This window comes from Chiloscyllium punctatum, chromosome 23 (genome assembly GCF_047496795.1).
Source record: "Chiloscyllium punctatum isolate Juve2018m chromosome 23, sChiPun1.3, whole genome shotgun sequence".
Lineage (NCBI taxonomy): Eukaryota > Metazoa > Chordata > Chondrichthyes > Orectolobiformes > Hemiscylliidae > Chiloscyllium > Chiloscyllium punctatum.
The window spans coordinates 91,265,135-91,285,952 of record NC_092761.1 but is presented as its reverse complement, the minus strand read 5'-3'; the positions used below and the strand labels follow the sequence as shown (position 1 = coordinate 91,285,952).

Sequence of the window (20,818 nt, the reverse complement as noted above, 5' to 3'; positions counted from 1 at the left end):
GTTCATGTGTCTGTCCAAATTCCTCTTAAACACTGCTATCGTGTCTGTTTCTACCATCTCCCCTGGCAGCGCATTCCAAGCACCTGCCACCCTCAAGTGTAAACAATTTTCTTTGCATATCTCCTTTAAACTTTCCTCCACTCACCTAAAATATATACCCCCTAGTATGTGATATTTCCACACTGGGAAAAAGACTCTGACTACCCAACCTCCATTCTCATAATTTTACTTACTTCTATCGGGTCATCCCTCAGCCCCTTATCGAAAACAAGTGTATCCAAACTCTCTTTTTTGGTCATACCAGGATGTTGCCTGGTTAGAACGTAAAAGATGAAGGTAAGAAATAACAAGGGGAAGCTGGCACTGGTGGAAGTAGGCTCCCTAACAAGGCTACACTATTGGCCTGAGAATAAATCAGGCACTAAATTAATGAGCAATTTGAATATTCATGTAGATTGGAAAAAATCAAATTAGCAGAGATGGCACAAGAAAGGATGCATAATTTGTATTTGGGATAGTTTCCTAGAACAATATGTTGTAGGTCCAACAAAGGATCAGGCAATATTTAATGATCTGATAACATAGTAGAATTTAGTGTTCAGTTTGAAAGAGATTAGGCAAAACTTGTTAGATGAAATGTAACGTGGGAAAATATGCTAATATGCACTTTGGAAAGAAAAATAGAGGAGATGAATATTACTTAAATAGACAAAGACTGCAGAAAGCTACAGCACAGAGTTATGGGGGTCCTTTTGCATAAATCACAAAAATCTAGCATACAGGTTCCGCAGCTCATATGTCATTCCGTTCCTTCAATCAAAGCAAAACGCTCAGAGACACAGTATAGTTTTGCCTCCTTTGTCATTTATTCTGGGCTCTTCAGAGAGAGAGAACGATTGCCCACGTGCACAGAGACATGAGTTCACAGTCTTCTCTGGAACAGCAGTTCATTTCCCAATGAACTATATAGTCATTTTACAGGGAGGAGCATCCAGATAAGGCAACATACATATTAATTGGGTGACTGTTACAATCAAAGAGTACCAATAGCAGAGACCAAGTCCTTTACTGTTATACAATGAATGTTCTTAACCTTGTTAACTGGTCTCATACAATGGGATACTTTTCCCCTTGTTAGCTGACCTTGCATACCGAATGCTTCCAATATTGTTAAATGGCTCTACATAATGACTACTTTTCCACCTTGTTAACCCATTACCCTTGCCTTCAGCACCCCATTGTTAATTGTAAGTTCTTATCTGATCTGAGTCATGCTCAGCTGAACCCCTTGATTCATAAAACTCAGAACTTAACTCTTTCCCTACCTGCTTATACCCTATACAAATTCTCAGTGATGTCAAATGGAATGTTAGCCTTTATTTCATAAAAATAATGAAGTATAAAAATGAAGTCTTGCTGAAACTGTACAAGGCATTAGTCAAACCACACCTAGAATGAACAGTTTTGGGCCTTCTTATCGAAAGAGAGACACATTAGCACTGGAGACAGTCCAAAGCAAGTTCACTGGGTTGATCCCATGTATGGAGGAATTATGTTATGAGCAGAGATTGAAAAGGCGGTGCCCGTTGACTTTAGAAAGATGAGAGGAAAGATTATTGAAACATAAAGAGTTCTTAGAAGGGTGCTTGATAGAGTAGATGAAAGAGGTTGCATCCCTTGTCGGAGCTTAGGACCAGACTGCTTAGGGTAAGGGGTGCCCAAAGATGAGGAGGAATTTCTTCTCCCACGAGTCTAGCAAATTTGTGAAATTCTATAACTCAGAGAGCTGATGACCATTGGTCTTTAATTATATTTAAGGCTGCAACATATAAATTTTTAATCCAGTAAGGGAATCAAGTATTATGGGGAAAAGCAGGAAATGGAAATTGAGGATTATCTGGTCAGCCATGATCTTACTGAATGGCAAAGCAGACTTAACAGGCCAAATGGCCACCTACTCCTCCTACATTTTACAGTCTAAAATAAATAACAGATACTTTTGATGTAGTATTGAAAGCCTTTAGCAATTACTTTAACCTCGGATCAAAAATGATTCAGTGAAAGATTGAAGGGAAGAATCCAATAAACTAAATCATCTATGGATTTCCCTGGTTATGAGATTTACACATTCATGGGAAATGCAACTCCGGTTGTTTAAAGTCAGAATTCATAAGAGTCAAGATTGTTGTTGGAATTCCTGATAAATCTGTCAGATCTATTATGATGGTACATTTGTCAGATTTATTAGTTTTATTCATCAAAAGATGATTGTACTCTAGAAAAAGCCATTCAGAAAATGTCCGAAGCAGAAGTCCAGAAGCAGCACACAGCAATTTAAAAGGGGAAAGTCAAACCTAGCTTCGGAGATCAGGAGAATCCATTTAATTTTTAAAGAGATCCAACAACATACACAACATGTCAGAAGCCAACACCCAATACAGGCACCAGACACCACAAGTCCTTGTCAGTGTTGTGAAGCAAAGATCCCTCAGAGAGGCAGATAACAGTCCAGTTATACACTTTATTTGACACACAATAGGTCACTTTCAGAAAGTGAGAAGAAATTAGTAAACAGTCACAGAAAAGCAAGAAATCAAACAGCTACCCAGATGAAAAGGTTAAATGAGATGGAACTATCTACAGTGGAAGAAAGCCCAAAACAAGTGTTCCTGCAAGCAAATAAATCAAGACCTAGTTTTTTTGGCAAGAGGATATTTATGCTATTGGCCACCTAATGAACTTTAAGCCAGACACTTAGGCAAGCATCACTATATTATCAGACAATGAATCATGGTTGCAAAAAAAAAGGTCTGCAGCCAAAAATGCAAATACTTGGTCCAGACGGTATAGCACTTAAATTTAAAAGATTAAAGCAACTCTCCAACATTAGGGATGCCAAACAGTCAAAACTTATCCATGCTTCACAATCAAGAATTCTCATTTGAGTAAGAGTGCGTGTCTTGCTTTCAAAAGGCCAAAAGGTTAATTAGCCAGCTCTTTGAACTGGAATACCCTAAATTATTTAATGGGCTAAGGAAGTTCAATTCTGAGTATAACATCACACTGAGGAATAAGAATCATGTCACTATACATCCAGAAGATTCAGTGTCCTTTGAATTAATGAATTTGAGATAACCAAAATCAGCATCATTTTCCAGGTAACAAAGCCAATCAAACAGAGCTCAGGCATGGTTACTGGCCTTATACAATTCTGCAGTGAGAGATAGCCACCATATCCTAATTATCCAAACCCAGAGTTTTCACAAAACTCAGCACAAATACTGGATTCTGGGGGTGCCACTAGATAAAAAAATCAAGATTGTTTATCATATTCAAATTCCATTTAAGGACTTCAACAGATTAACATTTGGAATCATCTCAGCCCAATAATATTTCAACAAACCAATTTCAAATTTTATAATATCTTCAAGGTGTCAAATGCTGCATTGATGATATATTAATAAGGAAAAGAGGTCAAAGAGCATGTTTATAGAGAGCATACAGTCCTAAAGCAATTGAAGAGTTCACTCTTAACCATGAATTCTTAAAAAATAACTTCACTCGAGACTCATTGTCCACTTTGTCAATGGCAGAAGACTAAAACAATTAAGGAGCTTCCCAGACCAAAGTCCTATGACCTCCAAAACTTTTTAGCAATGATACACCAGTTGGCAAAAACTTTACTTCACTTGGCAGTTACCACATAACCACTGAGATAACTTAAAGAGATGCAGTAATGTTGGATCCTGCATCAAGAAGATGCTTTCAGAAAATCAAAGACATGTTAACATCCAGAGACATCCTAGAACACCACATCCTAGAAGTGTACCCTTCCAACCATCAGAGTAGCTGTAGATGCTACGGCTACAGGCTTAGCAGTGTTCTCCCAGGAGCAATGAGATAAATATCATAAGCCCATCACTGCATCATGGGCTTAATAAGACAGAGAAATACAATATGCTGAAATTGAGGCAGAGGTGCTCTCAGTTCCAACCAACTCAATCAAATATAACAGGAGCAGAAGGGGATCAGGAATGTCTCACTATTAGTCAGCATTGTGTCAAAGATTGGTCAGGGATACATATTTTGCAGGATTGGATAACCATGTTCATCGGCATGCTATGCAACATCTTAACTTATTTTTTAAGAAATAATTCAAGGCAATAATGTAAGACATCAGAAATAAAAAGTCTATGCCCACACATTTCCATCATTTAGGGATAATCCAGAAAAAGTTGTAAGTTTGCTTGCTGAGCTGGTAGGTTTGTTCTCAGACGTTTCGTCACCATGCTAGGTAGTATCATCAGTGAGCCTCTGTTGAAGCACTGGTGTTCTGGTCCATTTTCTATTTATATATCTTGGTCTGGGACTGGGACAACACATCCATCCAAGGACAAGTTAAACAGTCACACACAGGAATGCCTAGAGGCCTGACATTCAAACCAGAATGCCATCAATAAACACATCGATTTGGACCCCATTTACTCTGAGAAAAAGAACCAGAAATGATATCACCCACCTCAACAGACCAAAACACGTAAATAGAAAGCGGGACAGAAGACCAGCGCTTCACCGGAGGCTCACTGATGACATTACCTAGCATGGTGACAAAATATCTGAGAAGAAACCTACCAGCTCAGTGAGCAAACTTATGACTTGAACCTCAACCTAAGCTAAAAGTCTTCTCAAAAACCGCATAATCCAGGAAACTACAGATCAGGGATTCTCACATCGGTGTTGGGAAGCTATTGGAGAGAATTCTTAAGGATAGGATTTACATACATTTGGAAAAGAATAGTCTAATTAGGGCTTTGTGTGGAGCAGGTCATGCCTTGCTAACTTGATTGAGTTTTTTGAAATGGTGACAAAGGTGACTGATGAGGGTACAACTGTCCAATTTGTCAATGATAGAACACAAAACCATTAAGAAGTTTCAGACACCAAAGTTAGTTCGTGACCTCCAAAACGTTTAGCAATGGTACACCAGCTGGCGAAAACTTTGCTTCACTTGGTAATTACCACACAACCATGGAGATAACTTCAATGCAGTAATGTTGGATCCTGCATCAAGAAGATGCTTTTCAGAGAATCAAGGACATGTTAACATCCATAGATGTCCTAGCTCACCAGAATGGACCCTTCCGTGGATGTTTCTCTCTTCCATTTAAGATAGTTATATGGCAAAGTTTAAGAACTGCCTTTGCAAGGTCAGGATCAACAGGCTGCAGACTTCTCCTGTCTGATAGCAGTAGATGTGCTGAGAATCTTTGACATGTTTCTTTCCTATGTCAATTTGGTGCATCTCCTGGGCTTCACTAGCAATTGCTTAGAATTTCAGTGGTCCTGTACTTTCTTGAGCTGATTAATGACCCAAAGATTGCTTAATGTTTCATGTGGAGGTGCTGGTATTGGACTGGGCTGGACAAGGTCAGAAGTCACACGACAGCAGGTTATAGTCCAACAGGTTTGCTTGAAATCACAAGCTTTCAAAACACTGCCCCTTCATCAGGTGAAGTGAGGAGAAGCATACAGACACAGAATTCATAATCAGAGAGATCAAACAAATGATGTGGAGTATCGACAGACCAAATAGTAAATAGAAGAGAGAAACATTTGGGTCATGGTGGATGCACGAAATGCACCTATACTGCACTATTATCTTTGTGGTATTTATATGGGGTTCTTCATCTACGAAATATATCGTTCAGCGATTTCTATCACCAAGAAGGACAAGAACAGAAAATGAATGGAAACATCATCTTTCAGGAGTTTCTCTCCAAGCCACACACCATTTTAGCTTGGAACTATAATCAGCATTCCAACACTGTTGCTTAGTCAAAAATCCTGGAACACCCTCCCTAACATCATTGTGGGTGTACTTATACCCCACATACATCAGGGGTTAAAGGTGACAAATTATAATCAGGGTAATTAGAGGTGTCAATAAATACTGATTTAGCCAGTAATGCCCATACCAATAAACAGGCATTTCTTTTTAAGTCGGTAAAAGGGCAATAGTGAATCCAATGCCAGTAACTTTGAGGTCAATCATAGCTTAGAAGTTCCAGCTTTTAAAAGAAAAGAGCATAACAGGCTGAATGTAATTGGCCTTTAATATCTTGTTTCAATGCTGAAGTTGCTATCATTCAGTAAAACGCTAAACAAAACCTCCTGTGTACCTGCTCAAGTAGACACAAAGGTCCCACGCATGAGTCAGTGAGTAGTACATCACTGCTCTTACAACCAAAAGCAGTTTTATTGTTTAAAGCATTCACTTGTTTGCTTTGAGAATATTAACTGCAAATTATTTGTAACATTACAGATATGACATTAACTAAATAGTAATAATTTATAGGCTGTGACACACTGTGATAAAAGAGTATTAAGAGATAGTAAATGAATTCAACTTCTATCCTTCTTAAAGCAAAATTAAGTACATAAAGAACAAGGTACAATACAAAATATAAGCCGTATGTACTAACTGTACAAAGAACTATGAGACTTTGATGTGTTAAGTGCCACATACAGAAATCTATTATAAATAGGACAGTTCATTGTGAACAATATAATACCAAACATCCTCACAAGCAAGACTGATCAAACAACCTATATGTTTGAAAGTAACAACCATATTACAGTTAGTCAGTTTCCTAAAAATATGTTTGTGATCATAACTGCAACTGTAACATTTAATTCATGGTATGACTGTAAGTGAATTTAATTTTAAATGTGTATTTTTATAGCCCATGATTATTTGTGAAGTTGTTCTTTGTGAATTTGCAATTACTTTCTATCCTTAGCAGCTCAGCAAGTGGTACATTTTTTAAAAACTCAGTCATGCTATGCGGACATCACAGGCTGGACCAACATTTATTGCCTATCCTGACTTGCTCAAGAAGGAGCTGGTAAGTTACCTACATGAACCACAGCAGTCTTTGGGACTGTATACCCACAGTGCTGATAGGGAATGAGTTCCAAGATTTCAGAGGGTATTTAAGAGTCAACCACTGGGTACACATTTGTGATTTCAGATTCAGATTCAGAACAGTTTGAGCTAAATATTTCTCATGCATGTTACAAGATAATAAAAATTATCCTCTCGGGTCAATAACAGTCAAATATAAAATTGCAGGCCATATGCATGTACGCACACAATTGTACAGAGGATTGAAAATATGTTAAAGACAAATTCCCAACTTTAATTAACTCAAATTAGAAGAGCCCAAAACCTAGAAGTTAAGAATAGTATCTAACTTGCTTATTGAACTTCCTGCCAACACAATTTACTCGTGCATAGCAGAAAACCAATTTCCATGAACAGGCCCATGACTCCCATGAACTGAAAACTAGGTTCTTTTATACATGATTGAGTGGGATACTATGTCACATGATTAATAACTCTTCCCGACCACAGTTTCAAGCCAGTGCTATGTGGGCTGTCCACAACATCTCCTGTTCACTTCAGACTGCAGTAAATATCACAGTCTGACCACTATATGGAATGCAAACATAGATCAATTTCTAAGTCAAACAATTAGATAGAAGCAAAAAATACATTAACTTGCATTTATGCAGCAGCTTTAACATAATAAAATGTCGAACACTGACACTCAGTCATATAAGGAGACAATGTTAGTGTAAGCAAATAAAAGCTTGGTCATACATGCAGGCTTTGAGAAGCATCTTAAACAGAGAGATTCAGGAGAGAAATATGATCTTAAGTCTCAAGAGGCTGAAGGTATGACCACCAATAGTGGCTCAAATTAGATCAGGGAAGTTGAAGAGGTCAAAATTGGAAAGTGGAAAGTGCAAAGTTCTTGGAGAGCTTAAGGATCGATGAATTTACAGAGATAGGATGGGGCAAGTCATGGAGTGATGCAGGATGAGAAATTTAATAAATCCAATTCTTTCCTAAACGTTGCTGTATCCATACATCTGAGCAGATCATAATTCCATTTACAGTACTCTGCTACAAAATGTCCAGCGTGTAACAACTGCATTTAAATTACAACTGGGACAAAACATATATGGGTTATTAAATATTCTGGAATACAAAGTTACACTTATAGCTTCACGGTAATATCATCCTGCCAGGCAACCACCAACATTATTTTTTTTAATTCACTTGTTGGATGTTGGCATCAATAATGGGGCCAGCACTTATTGCTCACCCCTATTTGCCCTGGTGCTGAACTGTTGTCTTATACTGAAGTCCATATACTGTATGTACACCCACAAAACTGCTAGAGAGGAAATTCAAGAAACCCAATGACACTGAAGGAAGGGCACGATATGTCCAACTCAGGATGGTGAGTAGCTTGGAGGGGAACTTGCAGGTGGAGGTTCCATGTATCTACTGCCCTTGTCCTTCTAGATGCAAGTAGTGGATTTGGAAGATGATATCTGAGGATCTTTGGTGAACTTCCGCAGTGTATCTTATAGATGGTACACATTGCTGCCACTGTGCGCTCGTGATGGAGGTTTGTGAATGTGGTGCCAATCAATTATATAGCTTCATCCTGGATGGTATCAAGCTTCCTGCATCGTGTTGAAGCAGCACTCAAAGCGGTAGTGAGCTATTCACAACAGGATTCCTAGCCTCTGACCTGTTCTTGTAGCCACTGTATTTATATGGCTAATCCAGCTCAGTTTCTGATCATTGATAACCCCAAAATATTGATATAAAGGTAACTGTTTTTAATTTTACTTTAGGGTTATCTTATTCAAAAAAGGATGCTAAATAAAATTCAGAAGAAATAAAACAAGTTTTTTTTTTAAATCAACATACATGAGTGTAACTTCAATACATCAAGTTCATTACACCATTCTATTACTGAAACTTCCTCAGGTTATCGGAAGGTTGTAATTACACTGGAGGGGATGCAGAAGAAATTCATCAGGAAATTGCCTTGGATACTGCAGTTCAGCTATGAAGAGAGACTGGACAAGCTCAGGTTGTTTTCTTTACAGCAGAGATGGGACATTATTGAAACGTATAAAATTACAAGGGGCAATGACAGGATGCATAAGAAGCAGCTGCGCCCCTTAGTTGCAGGATCAACAACAAGAGGCATACTTTTCAACTGAAAGGCAGCAGTATGAGATGGGATTCAAGGATTTTGTTTTCACCTAAAGGGTGGAGTGAATCTGGAATGCACCGCCTGGGAGTTTAGTTGAAGCAGGAAACCTCTCAGCTTTTAAAATGCACTTAGATGAACACTTACAAGTATCAAAGCATTCAACGCTATGGACTAATTGCTGGAAAGCGAGACATACATATACTTAATTTTTTTGTCAGTGCAGACTCGACGAATCAAAAAGCTTCTTTTGTCCTACCTGATTCAATTATTATTGTCCTATGATCTGTTAGCTATTCTGACAGTGTTTTGTAGAAAACGTCTCATCTAAGAACTAGCATTGTAAGATGGATATCTTATACATGCACAGGTTAAACAAGAGAAAAATGCAGCTAACTGATTGATTAATAACTACAAAATTCTGCCACATTTAAGCTAAAATTTCTTGTTGCCAGCATCATTGACATCTTCGATACGGATGAATTAGCAAGTTTTAGATACTAAAATGATAAGCAATTGTTAATAAATCAATCATCAGTCATTTTCAGCCACATGGCTATTGGTCACTGTGACGCACTCACCAGAGTAAGGAGTTGCCAATGCAAGTCCCAATCCAGAGATGTGAGCTCAGAACAATGGCCAACTCTCCTGGTGCATTGTGAGCTAGCCACCATTCATTCAGAATGGTCACAACTTGTCAATCTAACTGCATCTCTCTTTAAATCACAATGTCTTCATAATACAACAGAGCATGGAAGATAAATTAGCAAATCTAGTGCTCTGGATTCCTATCTTGTGGAATGTTATATCAAAGGTCTGCAGATCCAATTCGGCTTGTTGAGTCACACAAAGACCAATGGCAGAAACAAAAACAGCAATTGCTGGAGAAACTAAGCATGTCTGGCAGGGAGAAAGAAGAGTTATCGTTTTGAGTCTGGTGAGTCTTCATCAGACCAATCGCAGAGGTTTGGGATCCTGAATAGACATCATCCTTAAATTGACAGGCAGCCACTGAAGATATTAGGGAGCACTGGACTGCCCAGGATATTAACTTTTGAATCAGACATCAAAGCGAGACTTTCTCTGTCTTGTGGGGTGAATGTAAAAAACCCTGCACCACAACTTTAAAGATGAATTTAAGGAGAAATCACATAAATAAATGAAGGGAAAAGTAATAGGAATAAGGAGGACAGAAGAATGTTTAGTAGAGCATAAACATTGACAACTTGTCCATGTGTTATATGTACAGCATGTTTACATGGCAGAAGAATTCTCATAGATTTCAGTTTAATAATCAAGAGAAAAATCAGCTGAATCTAAAGAAGTATATTAGATTAAAAATGGGTGAAATAGACTTACAGGAACAGGTTTGCAACAAATATCAAAAGGAATCCAAGGATCAGATATAGACACCTTTAAAATAAGAGTTAGACTTGTAGTGGCTCTGACAACAAGCTTTTAATCCTCCTTAAGTACAAGGACAAAGGATGTTTTTCACACTGGAAAAGTTCCCAAAGTTCAGTACGAAGTTCACTGATATATTATATAGAATTAAATTTAAAGTATAAAAAGAATACAAAGTACATTTCAAATTTGCAGATGACAAAGTCTGGAATAGACAGGAATAGATTAATCAACTTAATAGGGCATCACATTTACTCAGTGTTTAACACTGCTGCCTCACCGTCCCAGGGACCCAGGTTCAATTCCAGCTTCTGGTGATTGTGCGGACTTTACACATTCTCCCAGTGTCTGCTTGGCTTCTACCAAGTGTTCTGGCTTCCTACTAAAGTCCAAAGTTGTGTAGATTACCTAGATTGGCTATGCTAAATTGCCCCATAGTATCCAGGAATGGGCAGGCTAGATAGATTAGCCATAGTAAGTGTGGGGTTACAGGGATAGAGTGGAGACTGGTCTGGGTGGGATGCTCTTTGCAGGGTCATTACAAACTCGATAGGTCAAATGGCCTCTCTAAGTACTGCAGGGATTCTATGATTCTATAACTTCCAAAGAATACATACAGAGAAACCTGTCAATGTATTTCAACACGGAATAGTGAGGGATGATATTTTTGTGGGAAGAATGAGGAGACAATACATGCAAAATCTGTACAATCTTTAATGAGTAGAAGAATAGACTTGAGATGCTGGTGCACAAATCTTTGAAGGCTGCAAAACAGGTCAATAAAGTGGGCAGAATACTAAGCTTTATAAATAGAGCCATAAAATACAAAAGTCCATAGGTTATGCTATATAAAGTACAAACTTTGCCCTAGCAAGAGTACTGTGTACAATTATAGTCAATTGTGAATACTGAGTACAATTAAAAAGTGCACAGAAGAGATCTTCTAGAATGCTTCAGGGAATGCAGGTCAGTGAGTAGGGCTTTTTTACTCAGTTATGAATTTTTGTATTTCTATATCTCAGAAGGTTGTAGATGCTTTGACATTAAATAGATTTAAAGCTGATATAGACATATTTTTGGTCTCTCAGGAAATCAAAGGATACAGTGAGTGGGTGGCAAAGTGAAGTTGAGATCAAAGATCAGCCATGATCATGTTTAATTGTGGAGTAAATTCAACGCACTATACAGTCCACTCCCACTTCGTGTGTACTTTTGGGATTGCAATCAAGATTGAAAAAGCTGGAATATTCTCCTTTGAGCAGTTAAAACCAGCAAAAGATTAAATAGAGGCGTGATAGAATGGTTTAGGGCCTTGCCTGGCAATTTCGTGGAGGTAGGTTCAACTGAGGCATCCAAGAGGCCATTTAATGATTATTTGGATATAAACAATGTGCAGAAATATGGGAAAAAGGCACTAAAGCAGAGCACAATGTGCTAAATGGTCTCTTCCTCTGCTGCATTCAATTCTGTGATTCTCAGACAATTGATCCTTCTTTACTGATTCCAATTTTCAATCTGGTCAGGAATCAGAGGCACAGATTTAGGGTCACTGGCAAAAGAGCCAACATAACTTTTTAATACAGGTGGCTAGGGTTTGGAATGGCAACTTAACAAGAGTAACAGGTATTCAGTATTAATCAACGAGGTAAAAACAATGACTGCAGATGCTGGAAACCAGATTCTGGATTAGTGGTGCTGGAAGAGCACAGCAGTTCAGGCAGCATCCTGAAAGCTCCTTGGATGCTGCCTGAACTGCTGTGCTCTTCCAGCACCACTAATCCAGAATTCAGTATTAATCTTCAAAGGACAATTATAAAAATACTTGGAGGAGAAAAAACTGCAGGGATATTGGGATTCACTTTCTCATCTTGTGGAACAAAATAGACTGCTCTTCAAAAGATCCAACAGAGACTCAAATGGCCCCCTTCGTACATTTATATAAAGGATTCTATGATGCTTACCCTGGACAATATTTATCCTTTAAAAATCTGAAAAATAGATCATCTGGTCAACATTATACTCTATTAGAACCTTGCTGTACACAGATTAGCTACTGTGTTTCCCTTATTATCATAGTGATTACATCTCAAAATAAGGACCTAATTATCTGTAAAGCTCTATGGATCAGCCAGAAGTTGTGAAAGATTCATGTTTTTCTTTTAATATCTGCCTTTTCCCAGTGAGGGGGAGTAAACTATTGAGCCTTCAGTCTGCTTTGTCATTCAAGAGATCATTCCTGATTAGATTGTAACCTCATAACTCAATCCTACTGAGTGACAGTCACTCCTAGTTAGATTCCTCCACAAGAGTAAACATTCTCTCCACATCTACCTTGTCAAGAGCCCTCAGGATCTTATGTTTTAATCAAGTCACCCTTTACTTTAAACTCCTGCAGATATAAGCCAAACCTGTCCAATTTTTCCCCATAAGACAACACTCTCATTCAAAGTTTGTGAGAAGATTTGTGGCTCGAGTGCTCATTGTTGTGGTTCTGTTCGCCGAGCTGGGAATTTGTGTTGCAGACGTTTCGTCCCCTGTCTAGGTGACATCCTCAGTGCTTGGGAGCCTCCTGTGAAGCGCTGCTGTGATGTTTCCTCCAGCATTTTTGTGACACCACTATAAATGCTGGAGGAAATATCACAGAAGTACTTCACAGGAGGCTCCCAAGCACTGAGAATGCCACCTTAGACAGGGGACAAAACGTCTGCAACACAAATTCCCAGCTCGGTGAACAGAACCACAACAACCCTCTCATACAGTCCAAAGATGTGCAGATCAGGTGAATTGGCCATGCTAAATTGCCCGTAGTGTTAGGTAAGGGGTAGATGTAGGGGTATGGGTGGGTTGCGCTTCGGCAGGGCGGTGTGGACTTGTTGGGCCAAAGGGCCTGTTTCCACACTGTAAGTAATCTAATCTAATCTAATTTCAGCAATTAGTCTGATAAATCGTTTTGGAACTGACTCTAATGCCCCCCATCTTCGTCTACCTATTGCATTCCTAGTTACCTTGCTGCCAACACCCCCCCCCCCCACTCCCATTTATCTCTCAGCCCCCTTGGTACCCCCCACCAACATTTCTGATAAAGAGTTCATGCTCGAAACGTTGACTCTCCTGCTCCTCAAATGCTGCCTCAGCTGTGCTTTTCCAGCACCACACTTTTTGACTCTGACCTCCAGAATCCGTAGACTTCAATTTCTCCTAATCTTCTGCATATGCCAGTATGCTACCCCTATACCATAAGCTTTTATTTTCCACTATAACCTTTGACACGTCACTTTATCAAGAGCATTCTGAAAATCTAAGTGCAGTAAATCTACCAGTTTCCAATTATCCAAAACAGCTCAAAGTCTGAGGAACTGGTCAAACATGATTTCCTTCTGGATTTCCTTTTCACAAAACCAAGTTAGCTCTCCACAATTACCTTAAACTACCAATCCAAATGCCTACTGGAATGTCTTTAAAAATAGCTTCTAACACTTAACCTGTGTCATGTAGTTTCCTGTTTTTGTGTCCCTCTCTTTTTGAATAAAGGATTCATATTTGCTATCTTCCAATCTTATAGGACTGTCCCAGAATCAGGGGGATTTTAGAAAATGAAAACCAAGCATCAACAATCTAACTAGCCACTTGTTTTAAACCTCAAGGATGAAGTTCATCAAGAACCTGGCATAAATCAGCTGACAGCTTCGACAATTTACTCATTACCATTTCTCTGGTTACTGTTTTTTTTGCCAAGTTCCTCCCTCTTTTCCATTTCCTGATTTCCCATTGTTTCTAGAATATTATTTATATCCCCTACAGTGAAGATTTATGCAAAATACATGTTTAATTAATCTGATATCTGTACATCTTCTATTCTACCACCTGTTTTTACTTTTAGTTTGATATTATCGTCAACATTTCTAATTAAGCATAAATGGTGAGTCCATACCTTGGAATTTTTCTCACTTGTTAGAATGTTATCTGTTCAGTATATTCTGAAGTATCCCCTTAAATATGTGCAACTGCATCTCTACTGACCCAATTTGCCAATTCATTTTACCTAGCTCTGTCTTTGTGCCCTCACAATTGTTCTTTTTTTAAATATTCTTGCTCTCCCTCAAACTAAAAGTAAAATTCAGCCATAATATGGTCACTGCTACTGAAGAACGCCTTCACTGTGAGGTTATCAATTCTATCTTATTGGCACAATACCAGATGTAGTACAGCATGCTACAAACTGAGAAACTGCTGGAGAAACTCATCAGGAGTGACCTAGTAGCATCCATTGAGAGAAAACAGAGCCAATGTTTCAAATCAAGTGACCCTTCTGAATGCTGCCAGGCTTGCTGAGATTCTCCAGCGATTTCTGTTATTCTTTCAGATTTCCAGCTTCCTCCGTTCTTTGTTTTACTCCAGTACAGCCTGCTCTCTGGTCAGTTCAAAAAATGCTGTCCTAAGAAACTATCCCAAAAACATATGAATTGCTCATGCAGTTAAAATCTCCCATGATCTCACCATGCCTTTCCCCTTGGAATTAATCACCTCATTAATTCTTACTTTATGCTCAACCCACCGGTGATTACTGTCTGGAGCCACCTCCAACAAGTGACTTCTTGCCTACAACATGACAAATTTCTACCCAAACTGCTTCCACATCTTGGTGTCTTGAACTTAGTTAATTATGATTTTTGGCATAAAAGAGTGACCTAACACAGGCAGTCCTCCATCTCTTTATCTTGCTGCCATTCTTAAATATCATGTGTCCTTCAAGATTCAAGTCCCAATCCATGTCATCCTGCAGCAATGGCTCCATAATACCTACTAAATTTTACTTATTCATTTCTATTTGTGCTCTAAGTTTGTCTATTTGTTTAGAATACCATGTACATTCAGATACAAAGTCTTTTAGTTTTATTCTTTTTCTCTCTTTTGTAAATTCTGATCTGATCGGTTTGTTGATTAAGTTTCAGACTCTCAACTCCTTGCCACAGGGTTTATCATTTGCTGTATTAATACTTCTCTCTCACTTTGGCCTTTACTTTATTGTTTGATTTACCACATCTTCTCAAATTTGATCCCTTATCTTCAATACATCACTCATAAAAATATTATGTATGACCTTACAGAACTATTATCGGCAGTTTATTCAATGAGGTAAAACACTGCACTATAGTCCAGTTCTATTCTTCCTAGATGTCAACGCAAACACATTTTCCAACATGAATTCGTGTATACTTATCACAGCAGACTGATTTGACTCCCTCTCTGCGGGCCAGAAAGGTTGATTACAATGCCCTAACTACTGCTTGGGCTGAAATTTACAAATTCAGTATACTAAGGCTTGAACATAATCTTGCTGATCGATGTGGCTCAGCATCACACCTGATAATAAATGAGCCATTCTCTATCAAATTATACAATATCAAAAAGAGTTTTTTTAATGTTTATATTTTGTTTGCAAAAGGGAAACTTTTACATGCCATTATTTCCACCATTCTCTGAGAATTTAGCAAAGTTTTAGATGTTCAATTGATTAAATTAAAATCATATAGTTCATTTGGTACTAATGAAGTCTTCAAGTTTGATAGTTTTCTCTCAGTTACAGCTGAGTCTCAAGGCTGAATCAACTATAGATAGATTGGGGTGCAAACCAAATACTGAGATCAACTACCATGGTCAATCTTTTCAATAACTTCTGCTTTTGTAAGTTACTAAATTTTAATTCCTGGCATTTTAAGCTGTGTGCATTATGGAGCAGTTTATAAAAGGTTAACAAAGCCCTCCACAAGACAAAACCTAAAGTTGCTCCAGACATGTCTAGAAACTGTTAGTGAAATATTAAATGCCTAAGTAGTGAGGTAACTGGACTAAATAATATCCATAAATAACATTTACTCTTCCTCCATCTTACCACACAGTAGCTGCATCTATACACAAAAAGTAAGACTGTTAAGCACGACACAGACATTATACTTACTTTCAAACAAATCAAGATATACAAACTGTTTGACAATAAATATGACCTCACTGCAACTTAATGAGACTTGGTAGCTAGGCATACCAAATGTGGATATCTCCAACACTAGTTTAAAACCATATTGCATCATACAGATATCCACAGTTCTGAGCAAAACAGAAGTCTAACAATTATTTAAGTGCTTAAACAATAGTGGATTTTTAATAAAGGCAGTTGGAATGCATACTGCAATGACACTTTGGTCTTTGGAACTAATCTACCAACGCAGAATGATGACATTTATAGCATAGGTTGTGGACATAGTTACCACTATTACGCGTGGGAACACCTCCCACCTTGTACATGGCAGGTACTTATGTGACTCAGCCAACGTTGTCTATCTTATACGTTGCAGGCAAGGATGCCCGGAGGCATGGTACATTGGGGAAACCGAGCAAAGGCTACGACAACGGATGAATGGGCACCGCACAACAATCAATAGACAGGAGGGTTCCCTCCCAGTTGGGGAACACTTCAGTGGTCCAGGACATTCAGCCTCGGACCTTCGGGTGACCATCCTCCAAGGTGGACTTTGGGACAGGCAGCAGAGGAAAGTGGCCGAGCAGAGGCTGATAGCTAAGTTCTGTACCCATAGGGAGGGCCTCAACCGGGACCTTGGGTTCATGTCACATTACAGGTGATCACCATTGCACTACACACACACACACACACACAGGTACACACAGACGCGCACACACACCCTTATAGACAGACACACTCCCACACTCACATGCACCCCCTCATAGACTTAAGACACTCTGCACTCACTACACACTTTCTCACACTCACAACCCCCACCCCAGACAGACATAGACCCACATGCACACATATATTTTGTGTGGTGAATTTGTACTTAGAGTTACATTGCACTTTGCTCAAAAACTGCATACATTCAGGTAGAACTCTGAGCTCAAAAACTGCATGAATTTATGTAAAACTCTGTTATCTCACTTTTTAGATTAGAATCAATCTAACCATCAGGTCATAGACAGAGAACACAGGGGGCTAACACCTTCAACATATTGTCTAGCTATCACCATTGTTAACAGCTAACCCGAGAATGCAACTTAAAAAAAGGTTTTGTGATTTACACATGAAAGAAGTGAAACTATCATTGTATTCTAACAGATGAAAGGCTTAACAGACAATCAATTTTTCAATGTATAATTTCAGTTACATCACACTGCTAATTTTTGCTAGAAATTCTGTGTTACGATCTAGCCCTCCACTATCACCTGCTGAAGGAGCGTCGCTCCGAAAGCTAGTGTGTCCAATTAAACCTTTTGGACTATAACCTGGTGTTGTGTGATTTTTGACATTTATAAATATAGAGTGAGTGCACTGCAAGGATAAAAATATTAGAAATCAAAACTAAAAATGCAAGAAACCCTCAGCAAGTCAGACAGCCATCTGTAAAGAGGGTTGAGAGTGTGGTGCTAGAAAAGCAAAGCTGGTCAGGCAGCATCTGAGAAGCAAAAGAATCAACGTTTCAGGCATAAGCCCTCTTGGCCTGTCCATCTTGCCTCCCTTCTTTCCGCTGCATCCTCCTCTCCGACCTATCACCTTCATCCACCTATCGCACTCTCTGCTGCTTTACCCCCAGCCCTCTCCCCTCTACCCTGGCCCACAGGCCTCATTCCTGATGAAGTGTCTGAAACGTTGATTCTCCTGCTCCCCGGATGCTGCCTGACCTGCTGCGCTTTCCCAGCAACACACCTTCCACTTTGATCTCCTGTACCTGTAGTCCTCACTTTCTCCTATCTGTAAAGAGGGGTCAGTTCTTTTTTTTTGCAATTTTTCTCCCATTTTTCTCTAGCATTTTGTTTGTAGTAACATGGATGCAATTGAGAAACAGTGCAGCGCTAATGTTTGTTTAGCAAACTTTGCAGGCAAAGATTTAGCATATTAGCACAAGTAATAGATCAATCCTAAATTAATCCTAATGCTATTATCTCCGTTTCACAGTGGTATTCATTTTTAATGACTTCGGACCTCCTTCAAATATTGGTCTCGATTTGTTGTGACATTAATACATCTGTGTCAACTGTAAACTGCGTGCAGAAACACTCAACCTGCAGAATGCAGGAAAACGATAAGAGGAACGTCACTGCAATGTAACCTACAGTTTGTCCATCAGTTTCCTTCTTTCTACGGGTCTTCTCTCGCCTGTCCCAATAATCACCACCAGTGACAATGTCACCTCCGGGAAATACTGTCCACTGGGTGAACATTAATTGGGAGTATAAGCAGATGCAGTTTATTTATGAGGGAGGGAGGGATCCTGTCAGAGTTCTCCCCGAGAAGACAATGACTTTGGGGCATGGATCTGAGCGAGGGGAGAGGGAGAGAGAGAGAGACTGTCCCTCAGCTCCAGCCTCACACACTGCCCTGCGATGGGCAATGTCCGACTGCCCCCGATCCACTGGGTTTCGGCCGGATCCAGAGACTATCCCCCCCCCCAGGGACGGCTTGCCCCGTACCTTGTCCATGAGCTTCCAACATTTCTCCACCGCCCTCTTGTCCACGATTCCTGCCGGCTGGTGTTGGTGAGGGTGAGGTTGGAAGGCATCCTTCACCAGCCCGATGAAGCCTCCCGCTTTCCTCAGGTTACTGCCCCGGGCCGCCGCCGCCGCCATCGACAACCAGCAGAGCCTTCCGAATAAAAACCTGCCTCCGGGCTACACTTCCTGACAACAGACGGTCCCGTCAGGGGATTCGAGGGCGACTTTACCTCAGCAGACTCTCCACTCACATCGTTTTAGTCTTTAAACCCAGTGTCGCCGCGAAACTCGCCTCCGGTTTTTTTTCTTCCCTCTCTCGCCTTTCCGCTGACCCCGCCCTCGGCCCGCGACTGCCGGGGTCAGAGTTCAACCCCAGCCCCGGGAGGTGGGCTGCGCAGAGACAAGTGGAGGCCCGCCCGCTACGCACGCGCACAAAGTCAGCCTGGCCCCCGAGCTGCTCCGCTTGGCAGGGCGCCATCTTTGATACTGGTGAGACCAGCGCTGGTTTTGGCTGATCCGGGATTGATGGTGTGAAACAATTTTCCTCTTGTCTTTCTTTCGGCAAATGTCACGTGGCCAATCGGACGATTCCAATATTTTCTGCTTATTATTTCACAAGAAATTCGATTAGGACCAGGCTAATCTATATCTTAAAGAAAAACAGAAATTGCTGGAGAAATCCAGCAGGTCTGGCAGCGTCTGTGGAGATAAAGAATTAACATTCTGAAGAAGGGTCGTTAGGCTGGAAACGTTAATTCTGTTTTCTCTCCGCTGACGTTTCTTCCCGAGCATTTTTTGTTTTTGCATGTTTCAGACCTCCAGCATCTGCAGATTTTTATTGAGTGTGTGGTGCTGGAAAAGCACAGCAGGTCAGGCAGCATCTGCGGAGTAGGAGAATCAACATTTCTGATGAGGGTTTATGGCCGAAACGTCGATTTTCCGGCTCCTCAGATGCTGCCTGACCTGCTGTGCTTTTCCAGCACCATACTCTCGACTCTGACCGACAGTCCTCACTTTCTCCTAGTTTTTTTTATTGATTCGAATCTTAACTCAATTTGTCCACCTCATTGGTTCTCCAGCACAGTGTGTTTATTTAACAACGATAACCTTAATTAAAAGCATTGGTTAAATATAAGCCTTATTCTTATTGTTGAATAAATTTCATTAAACCAATAAGTGTCATTTCCAATGAATAAAAAGATATCCGAAGAGCTTTTAGTGAATTCCTGACAAAATCTTATGTTCTCACTTATAATGGAAACTGTTTATGTAAACATATCACACGATAATTTATCTTTTCTGCCGGAAGTGGTGCTCCACTGCTTCAGCTTTTCGCCTTCCAGTTTTTGTTAACAACTGCAGCATCCTGGTGTCAGACAGTCCTGGTTGTTATTTAATTAATCTCTTTGATCGTCTCATTGAAAGTACAAGGTCACCAATTTCTCTCCCATGCAGAAGATTGCTATTAGACACAAATACTGAAGACAAAACTGGATCCAGAACAAGTGTGCCCATTGCTGCTATCTCCACCTAGCTCAGAGCTTGCTGTGAGAAAAAAACTGTAGAGCTCTGACCAAAATTTCAACATCAAATCTTTTCAACATTCAACTAACTGAATACGCAAATTCAAAGATTTTTTTTAAAAACAAATTCTCCAAACATATGGATTATTCCAAGGCATCTGTATCGACCAAGAATGATATAATAGAGTATCTATGTTCTGAGAATGGTCCCATTGCATGTGTCAGTTAATCACTACTTCCTCATGTATTTGGACTTCTCGCCTGTTCTTCTCAAAGTAGTTGGTGCCCCCTATAGAAACAGAAAGACTGCACATT

The 20,818-nt window shown here is 39.7% G+C and overlaps 1 protein-coding gene across 2 annotated transcripts in view; it reads right to left on the bottom strand.

Moving 5' to 3' along the window:
- Positions 1–19,323, bottom strand: part of cbl (Cbl proto-oncogene, E3 ubiquitin protein ligase) — a 228,816-nt gene extending 209,493 nt beyond the window's left edge. For both annotated transcript variants that reach the window (XM_072593489.1, XM_072593490.1), the window contains exon 1: positions 18,960–19,323. In XM_072593489.1, the coding sequence (XP_072449590.1) occupies positions 18,960–19,115 (156 nt within the window). In that variant the 5' untranslated portion in view covers positions 19,116–19,323. The remainder of the gene's footprint in view (positions 1–18,959) is intronic.
- Between the last annotated feature and the right edge of the window lie 1,495 nt (positions 19,324–20,818).